The sequence below is a fragment of the Lissotriton helveticus genome, chromosome 9 (genome assembly GCF_964261635.1).
Source record: "Lissotriton helveticus chromosome 9, aLisHel1.1, whole genome shotgun sequence".
Classification (NCBI taxonomy): Eukaryota; Metazoa; Chordata; class Amphibia; order Caudata; family Salamandridae; genus Lissotriton; species Lissotriton helveticus.
In genome coordinates, this window is record NC_136070.1 from 26,358,966 (window position 1) to 26,376,256 (window position 17,291).

Here is a 17,291-nt window from a genome sequence, read left to right on the forward strand (position 1 = left end):
CATTTTTGCATTTTTCAAAGTGCCATGTGACGCACATGCATGCCCTTAGGCCATGTATGTGCACCACATGTGCACCCATGCAGATTTCAGGGGTGCAACAGGGCCCTGCACCCTTGAAATTATTCTCAAATTGCGATTAGCAAATTGTGAATCGCAATTCGAGAATAACTTCCCATTTATTCCTATGGGCCTCCTGGCCCATAGAAATGAATGGGAAAGTATTACTTAATTGTGATTCGCAATTTGCTCATCGCAATTAAAGGATTCTAAGGAATCGCAAAAAAAATCGATTTTGTTCATACATACCCATTTGCGATTCTCAAATAGCGATTTCTTAAAAATCGCTATTTGAGAATCGTAAATGGGTATCTTGATACATATGGCCCGAGTGTTTTACCCAGCCTCTTAATGCAGACAGTGGAACGGACGCTGTTAATACAAGGATTCTGTGCTTCCAAGCAGAAGAAAACCATGAGTTCTTGGTGAATTATATGTTGAAGAGATCAGCTGAAGGTTTACAATTCTCTTTCTTAGGAAACCCAAGTATTTCAGTAATTCTGGCCTGGTACCAGATGCTATTCACAAAAGGGGGTGGTGATGAACAGAGCATCTGAGTTAAACAGAACGCTCTTACCCAGTCAAAAGATCAGGGCTTGATCCATCACCGTTTTTTTGCTCACTGCACGATCCCAGCTCAGAACCTGGCTACATGCAAATTAGTCTGACCCTGGCCCAGTGCATCATGGGAACAGGGCAGACCAAACTACCAAGCCAATTCTTTACTGGAAAGGAAACAAGCTTCCGGGGACCGGTTTCTGGCATTGCAGCCGTCGTCGGCCCGGCTTGCTTGAATCCTGATGGTGCAATGAGCAAGGGACTCACATCTGAGTATACCCTACCACACTTACCAGATGCAGCCTGCAGGAACTCGTGGAATACAACAGGAAGAGGTCACTCTCCAGGCCTGGAGCAGCGTCTGAGCTTTTAAAGGAAGGAGGCATCTGGTCGACTTTGGCTTCCAGCGGTGGCCAGCAAGGGAGGATACACACAGACCTCTTTGGGCCAGCATTTCATGGACTGTCTGGACACGCTGGTGTCGTGGGTACCAAGACCTCTTAGCAGAGGCAGGACCTCTGGTGTCATGGGTACCTAGGCGTCTCAGTTGAAGAGAAACATCTGGTGGCGTGGACACCAAGACCTCTCAGTAGAAGATAAACATCTGGTGGCGTGGACACTAAGACCTCTCAGTAGAAGAGAAACATCTGGTGGCGTGGACACCAAGACCTCTCAGTAGAAGATAAACATCTGGCGGCGTGGACACCAAGACCTCTCAGTAGAAGAGAGTCCTATACCATTAGGATTGGGTTATAGAACCATATACACCCCTAGGATTTGGTTAAAGAACCAGCTACACCCATAGGCTTGAGTTATAGAACCTGGCACACCTTTAGAATTGGGTTATAGAACTATCTACACCCCTGGGCTTGGGTTAGAGAACCTGCTACACCTTTAGGATTGGGTTACACAACCATCTACACCCCTAGGATTGGGCTATAGAACCTGCTACACCATTAGGATTGGATTATAGTATCTGCCACACATTTAGGATTGGGTTATAGAACCTGCTACACCATTAGGATTGGGTTATAGAACCATCTACACCCCTAGGATTGGATTATAGTATCTGCCACACATTTAGGATTGGGTTATAGAACCATCTACACCCCTAGGCTTCCTAATAAATAAGAATCTTATCATACCCTAGATGCTTCCTTTAAGAACCTTTTCGCTTAGATGCTTCCATTAAGAACATTTTTGAAACTGCAAACCCTTTCTACCAATGGAGGACCCCCGAGCGGTGATGCAACCATGTGTACGCTTGCACCTGAACTACAGCGATGCGATGCCACCTGGACCAGAAAACAGCTTATTTCCTTTAAAGGCTGTTCTGGATGAAGATGCAACATTAAGAGATGCTATTTATTTGTTTAAACAAAACACAAATGACGGAAAACAGTGTTTTTATTATCACTGTACCAGAAAAAAACATATAATATTTATGCGATTGCTAGTGCAGTATACAAAATTTCAGTGCGCCCACAAAAGGGGAGGGAAGGGGCGAGTGCAGGGGAAAGGGGGTGTGTTTCAATTAGTTTAACATCACTAATCAAAGAAATCATTAAGCACCAATACACACGCTGAACAACATTATCATTGATCCATACTTTGGAGATCAAGAAAACACACATGTTAAACAGCAGAACATGTCACATAGAACAGAAACTCCTGTGATGATTATTATTATCAATCTTGGGTTGAGGAGTTCATGTAGGTAGATGGTGGTCTACGTTTCGACCCTTAGGTGTAGGATAATTGATCCTTACTCGCGGGTCTTCGTCAGGACGGGGGGGGAGGTGAAGGAAAAGGTGGGGCCCTAAGTAAGAAAAACGAAATGCGCTAAATTATTTAAACGGTCTCAGAAAAGTACCGACATAGTTAGGTAAAGAGGGGCCAAAGGGCCAGTTAAGACAAGACATTAACAATTAAAAAACATTTAAAAGGAGGTAGAATTTACACTGAGGACTTGGAGAAAAAGGGGGGTTAGCCCGGGCAGCTAGCCTGTGGAGTTCTTTTACGGAGGGTAATGTCAGATGATGTACATTGCCTCTAAAAATCAATTCATTAAAAGGCGGTATCGTGGCATCGGCCACTGAAGAGACACACATTGGCCTATTAATCGGGCTGAGATACAGTGACATAAGAAAGATAAACCTTAGTAAAAAAGGGGGGGGAATTTATTCACCTGGTCTTGATAACCGGGACAGGATAAATGAATATGTAACCGCTTTAACCGGGACACGGGCGATTATCTACAAAAAATCGAGTAAAAACGGAATATCAATAAATTGCAGATTGGGATCAGACAGACCGTGTCACACGCATTGTTCCTGTGCCACGACTCACCCGAGGGGATTGGTACATCAAAACCAAGGAAGGAGCAGTCACAGCACATCACCTTCGCATCTTAGTATGCTTCGTGGCGCGCCCAACACGTGGATCGCGCACCGTGGACCGCCGTCTGAAAAAGCGGATTACCGATAGTTAAGAGTACTAGGGGCACACAGTCTTAGAGGTATAGCGGCGGTGTCAAACACACGGACTTACCCGTGGTCGGTCAGAGAGAAGGCCAGCGTCAGCGCGTGTCAAAACCGGGAAGTGTTACCTTGGTAACCAAACCCGTTTATATAACCTCCTAGAAGAAAGACTCGAAGGCGTTGCTGGGTTACCGAAAAATAAACTAAGGGAAGGCATACCGACCCAGGAGGTTATTTGGACGAAGGGGGGGCAGTGTTAGTGATGCAGATGTTAATTGCATTAAGTTTTAGCAGATGTTTCCTCGGAAAAACTGCACAATTCAAATGACATTTTCGAAGTACAAATTGCCAAAATATGAATAGCGATGATGGCATGGACCTGCCAGGTGAATAAATTCCCCCCCCTTTTTTACTAAGGTTTATCTTTCTTATGTCACTGTATCTCAGCCCGATTAATAGGCCAATGTGTGTCTCTTCAGTGGCCGATGCCACGATACCGCCTTTTAATGAATTGATTTTTAGAGGCAATGTACATCATCTGACATTACCCTCCGTAAAAGAACTCCACAGGCTAGCTGCCCGGGCTAACCCCCCTTTTTCTCCAAGTCCTCAGTGTAAATTCTACCTCCTTTTAAATGTTTTTTAATTGTTAATGTCTTGTCTTAACTGGCCCTTTGGCCCCTCTTTACCTAACTATGTCGGTACTTTTCTGAGACCGTTTAAATAATTTAGCGCATTTCGTTTTTCTTACTTAGGGCCCCACCTTTTCCTTCACCTCCCCCCCCGTCCTGACGAAGACCCGCGAGTAAGGATCAATTATCCTACACCTAAGGGTCGAAACGTAGACCACCATCTACCTACATGAACTCCTCAACCCAAGATTGATAATAATAATCATCACAGGAGTTTCTGTTCTATGTGACATGTTCTGCTGTTTAACATGTGTGTTTTCTTGATCTCCAAAGTATGGATCAATGATAATGTTGTTCAGCGTGTGTATTGGTGCTTAATGATTTCTTTGATTAGTGATGTTAAACTAATTGAAACACACCCCCTTTCCCCTGCACTCGCCCCTTCCCTCCCCTTTTGTGGGCGCACTGAAATTTTGTATACTGCACTAGCAATCGCATAAATATTATATGTTTTTTTCTGGTACAGTGATAATAAAAACACTGTTTTCCGTCATTTGTGTTTTGTTTAAACAAATAAATAGCATCTCTTAATGTTGTATGTTTGATCAGGGACCCCTTTACATATCATAACGTATTACCCAGGTCCCTTTGACCACATGGGTTGAACCCCTCTATTCATAATATGTTCTGGATGAAGAAGCATGGTCAGTCTCTTGAACAGAACCAGATCACACCAGACATTCACTCCCTAAAACAGATTTCGATCTAGGTGACAGACGACGTGGAAGCAAGGGTCTAACCTACAAGATCTTACACCCAAAGCCCCAAAGTCTCTCTCTCAAATATTGGCCATCTGCAGGAGCTTCCACACTGATGGAATCAAAGGGAGTTCCTGTCAACAGATCCAATACTCCAAGGAGATCCAGATTCATCACAAGCTTCCTTGGGACGCAAGCCTCGCGATGGAGCTTGGTCTATCTGGTCTTTCACTCTATGGTGCGTGGAATACCGCCTGCAAACAACTCAACATGGTCACGGTAAGAAGACGCAGAGGGAAGAGCAGCACTTCTACCCTTCCCTGCATGTGTTCACCTTGATGATGTAAGATGAGGTGGAGGGAAGGGCAGCACTTCTACCCTTCCCTGCATGTCTTCACCTTGATGATGTAAGATGAGGTGGAGGGAAGAGCAGCACTTCTACCTTTCCCTGCATGTCTTCACCTTGTTGAGGTAGTGGTAGATGACACTGTAAATGTTATATTTAGTCAGGTTGACCTGGCAAGCACGATGAAGGGACATTCAACTCCTTACCAGTGTCCATGATAGTATCTCCTCTCCCCCTTCAACCAACTTAAGTCTTCCATAAGTAATCCACTTTGAGATAAATACCCTGGACACCCCAAACATCTCAACTTCCCCCAACGCTACCAGAAGATACATTTTTCTTTTCAAATCTGTTTCTAAGACCCCATCACAATTAATCTGTCCCTAATAATATTGTAAAATGTACCTAAAACATTACTCTTATTTTAGGCCTGATGTAAATCCAGATCCATGGAAGTGAATCCACTCTGATTTGGCAAATGTTGCTGCTGCCTCTGAAGGCTTCTGCTCCACACTCCACTCATACTCATACTCATACTCAGCCTTTGACTGGCAACTAGCTTTTGAATCAATGTTTTTAAAAAGCTGATTGTAAGTTGCCCAAATGTTAATACAGAATCCATCAAACTATTGTCTCTGATGCCAATATAAAGCCAGAGAAATCAAGAAATGCATCTTTACGGAGAAGCGCTTACCTCGATTTTATCCCAGACCGCCTCGTAGTTCTCCTGGTGCTTGATGTCCTGCACCAGTTCTTGGATGAGGCTGGTTTTGCTGGCTGTTGGCAGTCCCAGGTGGTTTGATGGGTCCTCCAGACCGGAGGCGTCAGACTTTTTGGGTCCAGGCGATGGCACGAAGAGGTCCTCGTCAGAGAAGATGTCGCTGAGAGGTCCCGACTCAATACTGTCGTCCAGCGATGGGGCCATGTCACTGGACGAGCTGGGCGAGGCGCGGCCCAGCCTGTGCTGCTTCTTGCGGAGGGGGAAAACGGGGTACATCTCGGAGTCCGAGTTCATCTCCGACAGCTCCCAGTCGTCGATGTTCTGGATGGCCTCCCCGCTGGAGCTGGGTGGTACCAGCCTGGCCAGGTTCTCCAGCTTGAGGGCCAGCACCTCGGTCTGCTTGAGGTGCGAAGGCAGGGCGAGGTACTCGTCGGAGCCGTACCAGGCCCCCACCTGCTTGCCGGTAGTACTCTCGCCGCTCACCGACGAGGAGCCATCCTTGGCCCTGCCATCCTGCGGGGCAGAGGGGGAGCAGTTCCAGGTCCCAGAGTCCCCTGAGGACCAGCTTGTCAGGCTGCTGGGAGGGAGCACTGCTTCCTCTAGCTTGCTGTGGGACTGTGAGGCTGGGAGGTCATGGGTCTGAACTGTCAAGGGCTCAGGGTGGGGCACAATGTCATGGTCATCCACTGGGTGGTAAGACCATGAGGGTCCAACAGCTGGCACCGAATCCCTTTCTCTGTGGGCACTTCCCTGCCACAATGGGCATGAGTCAGACACATCTGTCCTTGCTTGGCACCTAGCTCCCTCTTTCCCATCAAGCGTCTTCTGCTGCAGCTTTCCATTCGGACGTCCACAGACCGTCTGTTCTCCGGGGCGGGGATTGGTGATTTTGTGGGACTTCTTGGTCTTCTCCTCCAGTCTTTGATCTCCTGTCCTGAACAAGCAGTTGTACGACTGGCTCATGCCAGATGAACCATTGCAGTAAGACGCCCTCAGGGGCAGACAGAGCTTCGACCGGTCTGGGGCATCGAACAGTGAAGGAGAACTCCGGCTCAACTCGGTCTTCGAGGCGAGTAGAGAGCTCACTGACCGCCCCGAGGTCTTCGTCCTGCTGTCCGAGGCCTCCACATCTTCTAGAAACAACCCCCTCTTGGGCATGGTGGGCTGCGTGGGGGAGTCCTCGTTGTAGTTGAAACAGTCTCTGATTGGTCTCTTGGGAGGAGCGCTCTCACAGTGATGAGAGGTCCTGCATCTGGGTTCAACACTGGCAACAAGAGAACAGGGTGCTTCAGAACCTGCAGCTAGTCCACCTGTGGCATGTGGTGCCCTCTCAACACCTATAAAGGACCCCACGGGTAATGATGGAAGCGCGCTTGATGTACCAGGGTCTTTGACGCCCTCGTTTCCGCTCAGACCTCCTGCCGGAGGCTTCCCAGGCACCTCCACGTCAACAGTGTTGGTCACAACAGTCAACAGGCCTACATTCTTCACCAGGTCTGGGACATCCTGCTCCATCTCAGTGCAGGCCCACAGGTCTGGGGCTCTCTCCAGCCCGGTGGCCACCTCGCCCGCACCGCCGTTGAGTAGCTCCTCGCTGGGGCTGTAGTCCGAGAGTTCAAAGGCGGTGATGCCGCAGTCTAAGGAGAGGTAGTTCTGGGAGCATCGTATGGTCAGCTGTCCTGAGTCGTCCACTTCAGTGAGCGCGTCGAGGCGGTCCTGGAAGAGAAAGAAGCCATGGTGAAGCAGAGCACTTGCAATGGGCTTGGAGGTAACACACCCTGCTCTACACACGCAGGCTGTTGAGGGAGGAGCCCTACCCTAGTAGCCACCTCTGGGAACTCTTCATGCAGAGGTAGCCACAGTGACCCGCTCTGTAAACTCACACTGTAGTGGAATGCACAATGCCCTGCTCTGTAAACATACAACAGGCATAGATGCATTAACCTGCTCTACAAACTCGCACTGTAGCAGAATGCATAATACCCTGGTTTGTAAACAAACATTGCAGACATAGCTACATTAACATGCTCTGTAAATTCACACTGCATTACCCTGCTCTGTAAACCAACAGTGCAATGGTATCCACAATAACTGCTCTGTAAACTCACACGGCAGTAGGATGCATGATACCATGCTCGGTAAATACATACGCAGACATAGCTGCATTAACATGCTCTGTAAACTCGTACTGTAGGAGGATGCATCAGACACTGCTCTGTAAACTCACAGTGCAGTAGTATCCACAATAACTGCTCTGTACACACACAGTGCAGACATAGCTGCATTAACCTGTTCTCGCTATGTAGTGGTATCCACAATACCTTGCTCTGTAAACTCACACTGGAGTCAGAGCTGCATTCACCTACTCTGTAAACTAACACTGCAGTGGGACGCATGATACCCTGCACAGTAAACACATACTGTAGACATAGCTGCATTCACCTACTCTGTAAACTTACAATGCAGTGGGACGCATGATACCCTGCACAGTAAACACATACTGTAGACATAGCTGCATTCACCTACTCTGTAAACTAACACTGCAGTGGGACGCATGATACCCTGCACAGTAAACACATGCGGTAGACATAGCTGCATTAACCTGCTCTGTAAACTTACAATGCAGTGGGATGCATGATACCCTGCACAGTAAACACATGCGGTAGACATAGCTGCATTCACCTACTCTGTAAACTCACACTGCAGTGGGACGCATGATACCCTGCACAGTAAACACATGCTGTCGACATAGCTGCATTCACCTACTCTGTAAACTTACAATGCAGTGGGACGCATGATACCCTGCACAGTAAACACATACTGTAGACATAGCTGCATTCACCTACTCTGTAAACTAACACTGCAGTGGGACGCATGATACCCTGCACAGTAAACACATGCGGTAGACATAGCTGCATTAACCTGCTCTGTAAACTTACAATGCAGTGGGATGCATGATACCCTGCACAGTAAACACATGCGGTAGACATAGCTGCATTCACCTACTCTGTAAACTCACACTGCAGTGGGACGCATGATACCCTGCACAGTAAACACATGCTGTCGACATAGCTGCATTAACCTGCTCTGTAAACTCACACTGTAGCGGGATGAACAATACCCTGATTTGTAAACACACACGGCAGTGGTAGCCACAATAACTGCTCTGTAAACTCACACTGCAACTGGGTGCATTATACACTGCTCTGTATACTCACAATGCAAAGGCAGAAACAATAACCTGCTTTGTAAACTCACACTGCAGCTGGAAGCATTATACACTGCTCTGTAAACTCACAGTGCAGCTAGAAGCATTATACACTGCTCTGTAAACTCACAGTGCAGCTAGAAGCATTATACACTGCTCTGTAAACTCACACTGCAGCTGAAAGCATTATACCCTGCTCTGTAAACTCACACTGCAGCTGAAAGCATTATACACTGCTCTGTAAACACATGCTGTAGACATAGCTGCATTCACCTACTCTGTAAACTCACACTGTAGCGGGATGAACAATACCCTGATTTGTTAACACACACTGCAGTGGTAGCCACAATAACTGCTCTGTAAACTCACACTGCAACTGGGTGCATTATACACTGCTCTGTATACTCACAATGCAAAGGCAGAAACAATAACCTGCTTTGTAAACTCACACTGCAGCTGGAAGCATTATACACTGCTCTGTAAACTCACAGTGCAGCTAGAAGCATTATACACTGCTCTGTAAACTCACAGTGCAGCTAGAAGCATTATACACTGCTCTGTAAACTCACACTGCAGCTGAAAGCATTATACCCTGCTCTGTAAACTCACACTGCAGCTGAAAGCATTATACACTGCTCTGTAAACTCACACTGCAGCTGAAAGCATTATACACTGCTCTGTAAACTCACACTGCAGCTGAAAGCATTGTACACTGCTCTGTAAACTCACACTGCAGCTGGAATCATTGTACACTGCTCTGTAAACTCACACTGCAGCTGGAATCATTGTACACTGCTCTGTAAACTCACACTGCAGCTGGAAGAATTATACACTGCTCTGTAAACTCACACTGCAGCTAGAAGCATTAGACACTGCTCTGTAAACTCACACTGCAGCTGAAAGCATTATACACTGCTCTGTAAACTCACACTGCAGCTGAAAGCATTATACACTGCTCTGTAAACTCACACTGCAGCTGGAATCATTGTACACTGCTCTGTAAACTCACACTGCAGCTGAAAGCATTATACACTGCTCTGTAAACTCACACTGCAGCTGAAAGCATTATACACTGCTCTGTAAACTCACACTGCAGCTGAAAGCATTATACACTGCTCTGTAAACTCACACTGCAGCTGGAATCATTGTACACTGCTCTGTAAACTCACACTGCAGCTGGAATCATTGTACACTGCTCTGTAAACTCACACTGCAGCTGGAATCATTGTACACTGCCCTGTAACCTCACAATGCAAAGGTAGAAGAAACAACCTGCTCTGTTCACTCCCCCAGCTGTGGGATGCATAATAGCCTTCTCTGTAAACACACACTGCAGACATAGCTGCATTAAGCTGCTCTGTAAACACCTGCACCCACAGGAGGCAGGGCACCCTGTTATGTAACCTTACACTGCATTGGGGGCACAATACCCGGCTTTGCAAACTCACACTGCAGTAGAGTCAAAGTACTGTGCAAAGTAACTCAGACCACAATGGGAGATTTGATGCCCTCCTGGGTGGAGTCCAACCTCTACAACAACCTTCAGCGTTTCTTATATAAATGAACACTGCGAGAGTCGCCATTCCATGCTGCGTTATAAGACCAGACAGCAAAGGGGGTACAATACACTGCTCTGCCAAATCACACTGCATCAAAAGGCTCTGTAAACTCATTAACGGGGAGGCATAATAACTTGATCTGGAAACAAAAACTTCAACAACTTCCTTAATTTCTTCCTTTAAAGTCTCACTACATTGGGAAATGCCTTACCATGAACTGTAAACTCCCACTGCAAAGAGAGCCACACTAGCCTGTTCTGTAAACTCACACAGCAAAAAGAGCCATAGTACCCTGTCCTGTAAATTCACACTGTAAACAGAGCCATATTACCCTGTTCTGTAAACTCACACTGCAACAGAGCCATAATACCCTGTCCTGTAAATTCACACTGCAAACTGAACTATAATACACTTTCCTGTAACCTCACACTGCAAACTGAGCCATAATACCCTGTCCTGTAAACTCACACTGCAAACAGAGCCATAGTACCCTGTTCTGTTAACTCACACTGCAAACTGAGGCATAATACCCTGTCCTGTAAACTCACACTGCAAACAGAGCCATAGTACCCTGTTCTGTTAACTCACACTGCAAACTGAGGCATAATACCCTGTCCTGTAAACTCACACTGGAAACTGAGGCATAATACCATGTCCTGTAAACTCACACTGGAAACTGAGCCATAGTACACTGTCCTGTAAATTCTCACTGCCAACTGAGCCATAGTACACTGTCCTGTAAATTCACACTGCAAACAGAGCCATAGTCCCTGTCATGTAAACTCCCACTGCAAACAGAGCCATAGTACCCTGTCCTGTAAACTCACACTGCAAACAGAGCCATAGTACCCTGTTCTGTTAACTCACACTGCAAACTGAGGCATAATACCCCGTCCTGTAAACTCACACTGGAAACTGAGCCATAGTACACTGTCCTGTAAATTCTCACTGCCAACTGGGCCATAGTACACTGTCCTGTAAATTCACACTGCAAACAGAGCCATAGTCCCTGTCATGTAAACTCCCACTGCAAACAGAGTCATAGTACCCTGTCCTGTAAACTCACACTGCAAACAGAGGCATTGTACCCTGTCCTGTAAACTCACACTGAAAACAGAGCCATAGTCCCTGTCCTGTAAACTCACAATGCAAACAGAGCCAGTATACCCTGTCCTGTAAACTCACACTGCAAACTGAGCCATAATACACTGTCCGTAAAACTCACACTGCAAACAGAGCCATAGTACCCGGTCCTGTAAACTCACACTGCAAAATGAGCCCTATTACCTCTGTCCTGTAAATTTACACTGCAAATGGAGCCATAGTACCCTGTCTTGTAAATGCACACTGCAAACAGAGCCATAGTACAATTTTCTGTAAACTCACACTGCAAACAGAGCCATAGTACCCTGTCCTGTAAACTCACACTGCAAACAGCCATAGTACCCAGTTCTGTAAACTCCCACTGCAAACAGAGCCATAGTACCCTGTCCTGTAAACTCACACTGCAAACTGAGCTATAGTACCTTGTCCTGTAAACTCACACTATAAACAGAGACATAGTACCCAGTCCTTCAAACTCGCACTGCAAACAGAGCCATAGTAACCTGTCCTGTAAACTCGTGATGTAAACTAAGCCATAGTACTCTGTCCTGTAATCTCACACTGCAAACTGAGCCATATTACCTTTGTCCTGTAAATTCACACGGCAAACAGAGCCATAATACCTGGTCCTATAAACTCACACTGCGAATGGGGCCATAATACTCTGTCCTGTAAACTCCCACTTCAAACTGAGCTATGGTACCCTGCCCTGTAAACTCACACTATAAACTGAGCCATATTACCTTTGTCCTGTAAATTCACACTGCAAACAGTACAAATATACCTGGTCCTATAAACTCTCACTGCAAATTGGGCCATAATACTCTGTCCTGTAAACTCCCACTGCAAACTGAGCCATGGTACCCTGTCCCATAAACTCACACTGCAAACTGAGCCATAGTACGCTGTCCCATAAACTCACACTGCAAACTGAGCCACAATACCATGATCTGCAAACACACTGCAGCAGGAGGTTCCATATTACAGATCAGGGTGGTACACCTCCAGCAGGGTGGTATACCTCCAGCAAGGTGGTACACCTCCAGCAGGGTGGTACACCTCCAGCAGGGTGGTACCTCTCCAGCAGGGTGGTACACCTCCAGCAGGGTGGTACCTTTCCAGCAGGGTGGTACCTCTCCAGCAGGGTGGTACCTCTCCAGCAGGGTGGCACCTCTCCAGCAGGGTGGTACACCCCCAGCAGGGTGGTACACCTCCAGCAGGGTGGTACACCCACAGCAGGGTGGTACACCTCCAGCAGGGTGGTATACCTCCAGCTGTAAATTCACACGCCTTCACAGGGCCAGATAAACTGCTCAGAAAAATCACATTGCTGTATGAGTTCTAAAAATGCACACTGCAGCTGCACAGTAAACTTACACTGCAGTAGGAAAATCACAAGCATGGGTGTGGAATTACCGATACCAAGGACATTTTGTTTAGGATCAAAGACAAGTTTTCATGTTTATTTTGTCCTTGGGACAGGTAGACCCAATCCCCTGCAGAAAAAACCCTGTGGCTGCCAGTTTACAGAACCACATTATGGATCAGGGAAGGGCACTGTCTGCTGTTAAGGTAATATTTGTGCCCATGTGTCAATACTGCCCGAGTTTGTATTTAGGGTTGATTAATGCAAAGCCGTTGTTATTAGAGTGAACACTTTAAGGGCAGGTTGAAAGCTTGGGCTGCAGTACTGACAATAGTTCCAGTATAAATATGTGTACACATGTTTGCAACGTTTAACAACATGAGGCTCTGTTTAATGCTCCCAGAATGCTCTCTGATAAGATGCAAATATTTGCAGAAGGTTTAAAGCAAGAGTGATGGTTCCTTGCACTGGCAACGAAAATTTTGGGGGCCTCCCTGCAAGGTACATAAAGGGGCCCCCTCCGGGCTCAAACAGGAGCTCTCCAGCCAGACTGCAGTGCCGAGGGGGGCCCCTTGGAGCTTGGGGCCCCCCCCGCACCGCGGGGGCATCCGGGGTCTGTGTTACGCCCCTGGTTCCTTGCTTATGAAATAAAATGTCCACCAAAAAATGCCGCCAGGAAATAAACGTTTTGCTAAACTACTGTAAAATGTTAGGTACCATTTCTTGAAAGCATCATTTGGTAAAATGGGCTGATGCATGCTAGTATTTCCCCCCAAAAAGTATAATGGAAAATCAGATAAAGCAATTTCAAAAAGTTTATGGAAAACATGAAACTAAATGAGCATTGGCAAGGCCAATAGGTCTTACGTTGGTAGTCAGCCTTTTGGTTTTGTCATTGCGTTTCTTGTTGTGACATCGTTTATGTAACACGTTATTGCTGTGGGAGTTACTGCACCCTCACCATTATAACAAAGATTGGCAAAAAAGCTAAAATATTTTTGGGTCCAAAAAAGCACACATTGCCACAGTAGTCCCTGGCGCTGAACACAATTACTTTTTGAGCAGATGTGTTCCTTGTGAAAGAGCAGAATGTTGTCACTCACAGTAAAGCTAGAAAGAGAGAAAGAGACAGACAGAGAGAGAGAGAGAGAGAGAGAGAGAGAGAGAGAGAGAGAGAGAGAGAGAGAGAGATAGAGAGAATGAGAGAAGTTTAATAAAAACAAAAAGGTCTTGGTTAACTCAAAATCTAATTGTAGGTTCAATGGCTCAGGCTCTCTTCCTCTCAGTAGGGTTCATAGCTCAGCTATCCCAGAATTGGTCAGTTCTATCTTCCTGGGTCAAGCTGTTCTTACCTTGCTTGTGTTTGGTGCATGTGTGACTCCGCCCCATCATGTTTGCACGGGTCATCCCTCCGCTCTCACCGATTGGCCATCAGTTCTACTCAATCTCTCACCACCACTTCCCATCCCACCAGTTGCTCCATCCCACCAGTTGCTCCATCCCTACCGCAGTTCTCCACCCTAGTGACCCGAATGCGTACCTCTGTGGGCTCCGCGGAGAAGGCTTGCAGGATATCCGTCTGACGGGTGTAGTTACCGTTGCTGTCCTGCAGTCCGCGTAGGATGCGCTCGCGCAGCACCAGCACCGACACGCGCAGCTGGTGCCACAGCAGCTGCACGCTGTGGATGTCCACAATGACGCTGACCGAGTAGGACAGCAGCTTCAGCGAGAACTCAGTCTCCAAGAGGGCATGGATCTGCTCCACATGGTCAGAGATGTCCTCACAGATGTCCTGCAGAGAGAGAGAGAGAGAGAGAGAGAGGCCATATAAATACCTCCACTCACACAGAGCATATCCTACACCACAACTTCTACCTGTTTAGGTCTCGGCTGGCGTAGGCTGCGCTTGCGCAGTCTCGCTGGCGAGATTTTATGTCTCTTAGTGAGGCCCATTCCACACCTCGGTGGTACTCAGTTCAGTTCAAATAACTTTATTCGATTCAATCGAATCATAAAAGTTTACATACATACCTTAAATAATAAAATAAAAAATGCTTAGGAACCTTTTGTGCCAAGGGAAAAGAAGCTCCTACTCATTTGTTGAGCCTGGAAAGGATTGCAGACTGAGTCACCCTTGCCAGGATCTGAACCTGTGAAACACTGATCTCTGTAGCATGAGCTGCATCGACTGAGTCACTTAGCAGCCTCTCAGCAGTATTTGGGAATCATTTTTCCCTGTGCTCTGCTTGGGTTATCCAGCCACGGCCGCTGCAGGTAAGGCCGGTGGGGCCGGGTGAGGGGGGATTTCGAGAGACAACCACGGGGGAAAATTTTAACCTGCAGCGGCTGCGGCTAGGGTTGTCCTGTGTTCTTTCACCATTTCCCACAGATGGCACAAGTGTAGAGATTAAACAGGTTGTTCACATGAGTCCCCCTGTGGGAGCTGGTGGCATTGTTCACTATGGAGCGCAATCTGCGTGTTGGGGAGGGAGGCAGAATCTAAAAAAAAATGAATTTACAAGAAGGTGGTGTTACGTGACCTTTGCATAACGCACCCTTTTTCAGTTCCTTACTGGACCTGGAAGGAATGGTCTCGGCAACGACACTAAAACATCGTGTGATTCTGGGCAAATCACTTAATCTCCCTGTGCCTAACAAAAAATAAATGTGTCCCTCTGTAACGAAACTGGTGCTCATGTAAAGCGCTCCAATACCAGATTGCTGGGGTCTAGTTTGCGCTATATAAAACTCTAAAAAAAAAATAATAATAATTACACCGGAGTAATTTCAGTAATTATGCATTATTCTTGTAATGCGAAATTACTGAAATTACACGATTAAGCCAGCTTGAATAATTAAGAGTAAATTATGGCAAAAATCCTATCGCAGGAGCACAAGAACACCGTACAAGAGCGAGCGGCAGCGTGCTAGTGCGTATGTATCCTGGAGCATTTAGTGCTCTTTTCTTAGCTTGAAATGTATCCTCGGGCCAATTTTGGTTGCAAGGTTGTAATTTGCACTAAGAAAATAGTTCTAAATGCTGGATTACACTTCTCACACAATTGAGCATAATTTGGTAATTTTGAAGTTATTCGGCTAGAGAGAATTACGCTAGATACGCCCACCTCTACGAATCCTGTGAGTGAATTACGCCAGATACGCCCACCTCTATGAATCCTGTGAGTGAATTACGCCAGATACGCCCACCCCTATGAATCCTGTGAGTGAATTATGCCAGATACGCCCACCCCTATGAATCCTGTGAGTGAATTACGCCAGATACGCCCACCCCTATGAATCCTGTGAGTGAATTACGCCAGATACGCCCACCCCTATGAATCATGTGAGTGAATCACGCCAGATACGCCCACCTCTATGAATCCTGTGAGTGAATTACGCCAGATACGCCCACCCCTATGAATCCTGTGAGTGAATTACGCCAGATACGCCCACCCCTATGAATCCTGTGAGTGAATTATGCCAGATACGCCCACCCCTATGAATCCTGTGAGTGAAATGAGTGAATTACGCCAGATACGCCCACCCCTATGAATCCTGTGAGTGAATTACGCCAGATACGCCCACCCCTATGAATCCTGTGAGTGAATTACGCCAGATACGCCCACCCCTATGAATCATGTGAGTGAATTACGCCAGATACGCCCACCCCTATGAATCCTGTGAGTGAATTACGCCAGATACGCCCACCCCTATGAATCATGTGAGTGAATTACGCCAGATACGCCCACCTCTATGAATCCTGTGAGTGAATTACGCCAGATACGCCCACCTCTATGAATCCTGTGAGTGAATTACGCCAGATACGCCCACCCCTATGAATCCTGTGAGTGAATTACGCCAGATACGCCCACCCCTATGAATCCTGTGAGTGAATTACGCCAGATACGCCCACCCCTATGAATCCTGTGAGTGAATTACGCCAGATACGCCCACCCCTATGAATCCTGTGAGTGAATTACGCCAGATACGCCCACCTCTATGAATCCTGTGAGTGAATTACGCCAGATACGCCCACCCCTATGAATCCTGTGAGTGAATTACGCCAGATACGCCCACCCCTATGAATCCTGTGAGTGAATTACGCCAGATACGCCCACCCCTATGAATCATGTGAGTGAATTACGCCAGATACGCCCACCCCTATGAATCCTGTGAGTGAATTACGCCAGATACGCCCACCCCTATGAATCATGTGAGTGAATTACGCCAGATACGCCCACCCCTATGAATCCTGTGAGTGAATTACGAGTGAATTACGCCAGATACGCCCACCCCTATGAATCATGTGAGTGAATTACGCCAGATACGCCCACCCCTATGAATCCTGTGAGTGAATTACGCCAGATACGCCCACCCCTATGAATCCTGTGAGTGAATTACGCCAGATACGCCCACCTCTATGAATCCTGTGAGTGAATTACGCCAGATACGCCCACCTCTATGAATCCTGTGAGTGAATTACGCCAGATACGCCCACCCCT

At 46.9% G+C, this 17,291-nt stretch overlaps 1 protein-coding gene across 1 annotated transcript in view; it reads right to left on the reverse strand.

Annotated features, from left to right (window-relative positions):
• The window catches only part of AKAP6 (A-kinase anchoring protein 6), an 848,588-nt gene that overhangs the window by 682,652 nt on the left and 148,645 nt on the right, over positions 1-17,291 (reverse strand). The window contains exons 2-3 of the mRNA XM_078659390.1: positions 14,330-14,581; positions 5,526-7,268 (exon numbers count right to left, since the gene is read on the reverse strand). Of these exons, the coding sequence (XP_078515516.1) occupies positions 5,526-7,268; positions 14,330-14,581 (1,995 nt within the window). The remainder of the gene's footprint in view (positions 1-5,525; positions 7,269-14,329; positions 14,582-17,291) is intronic.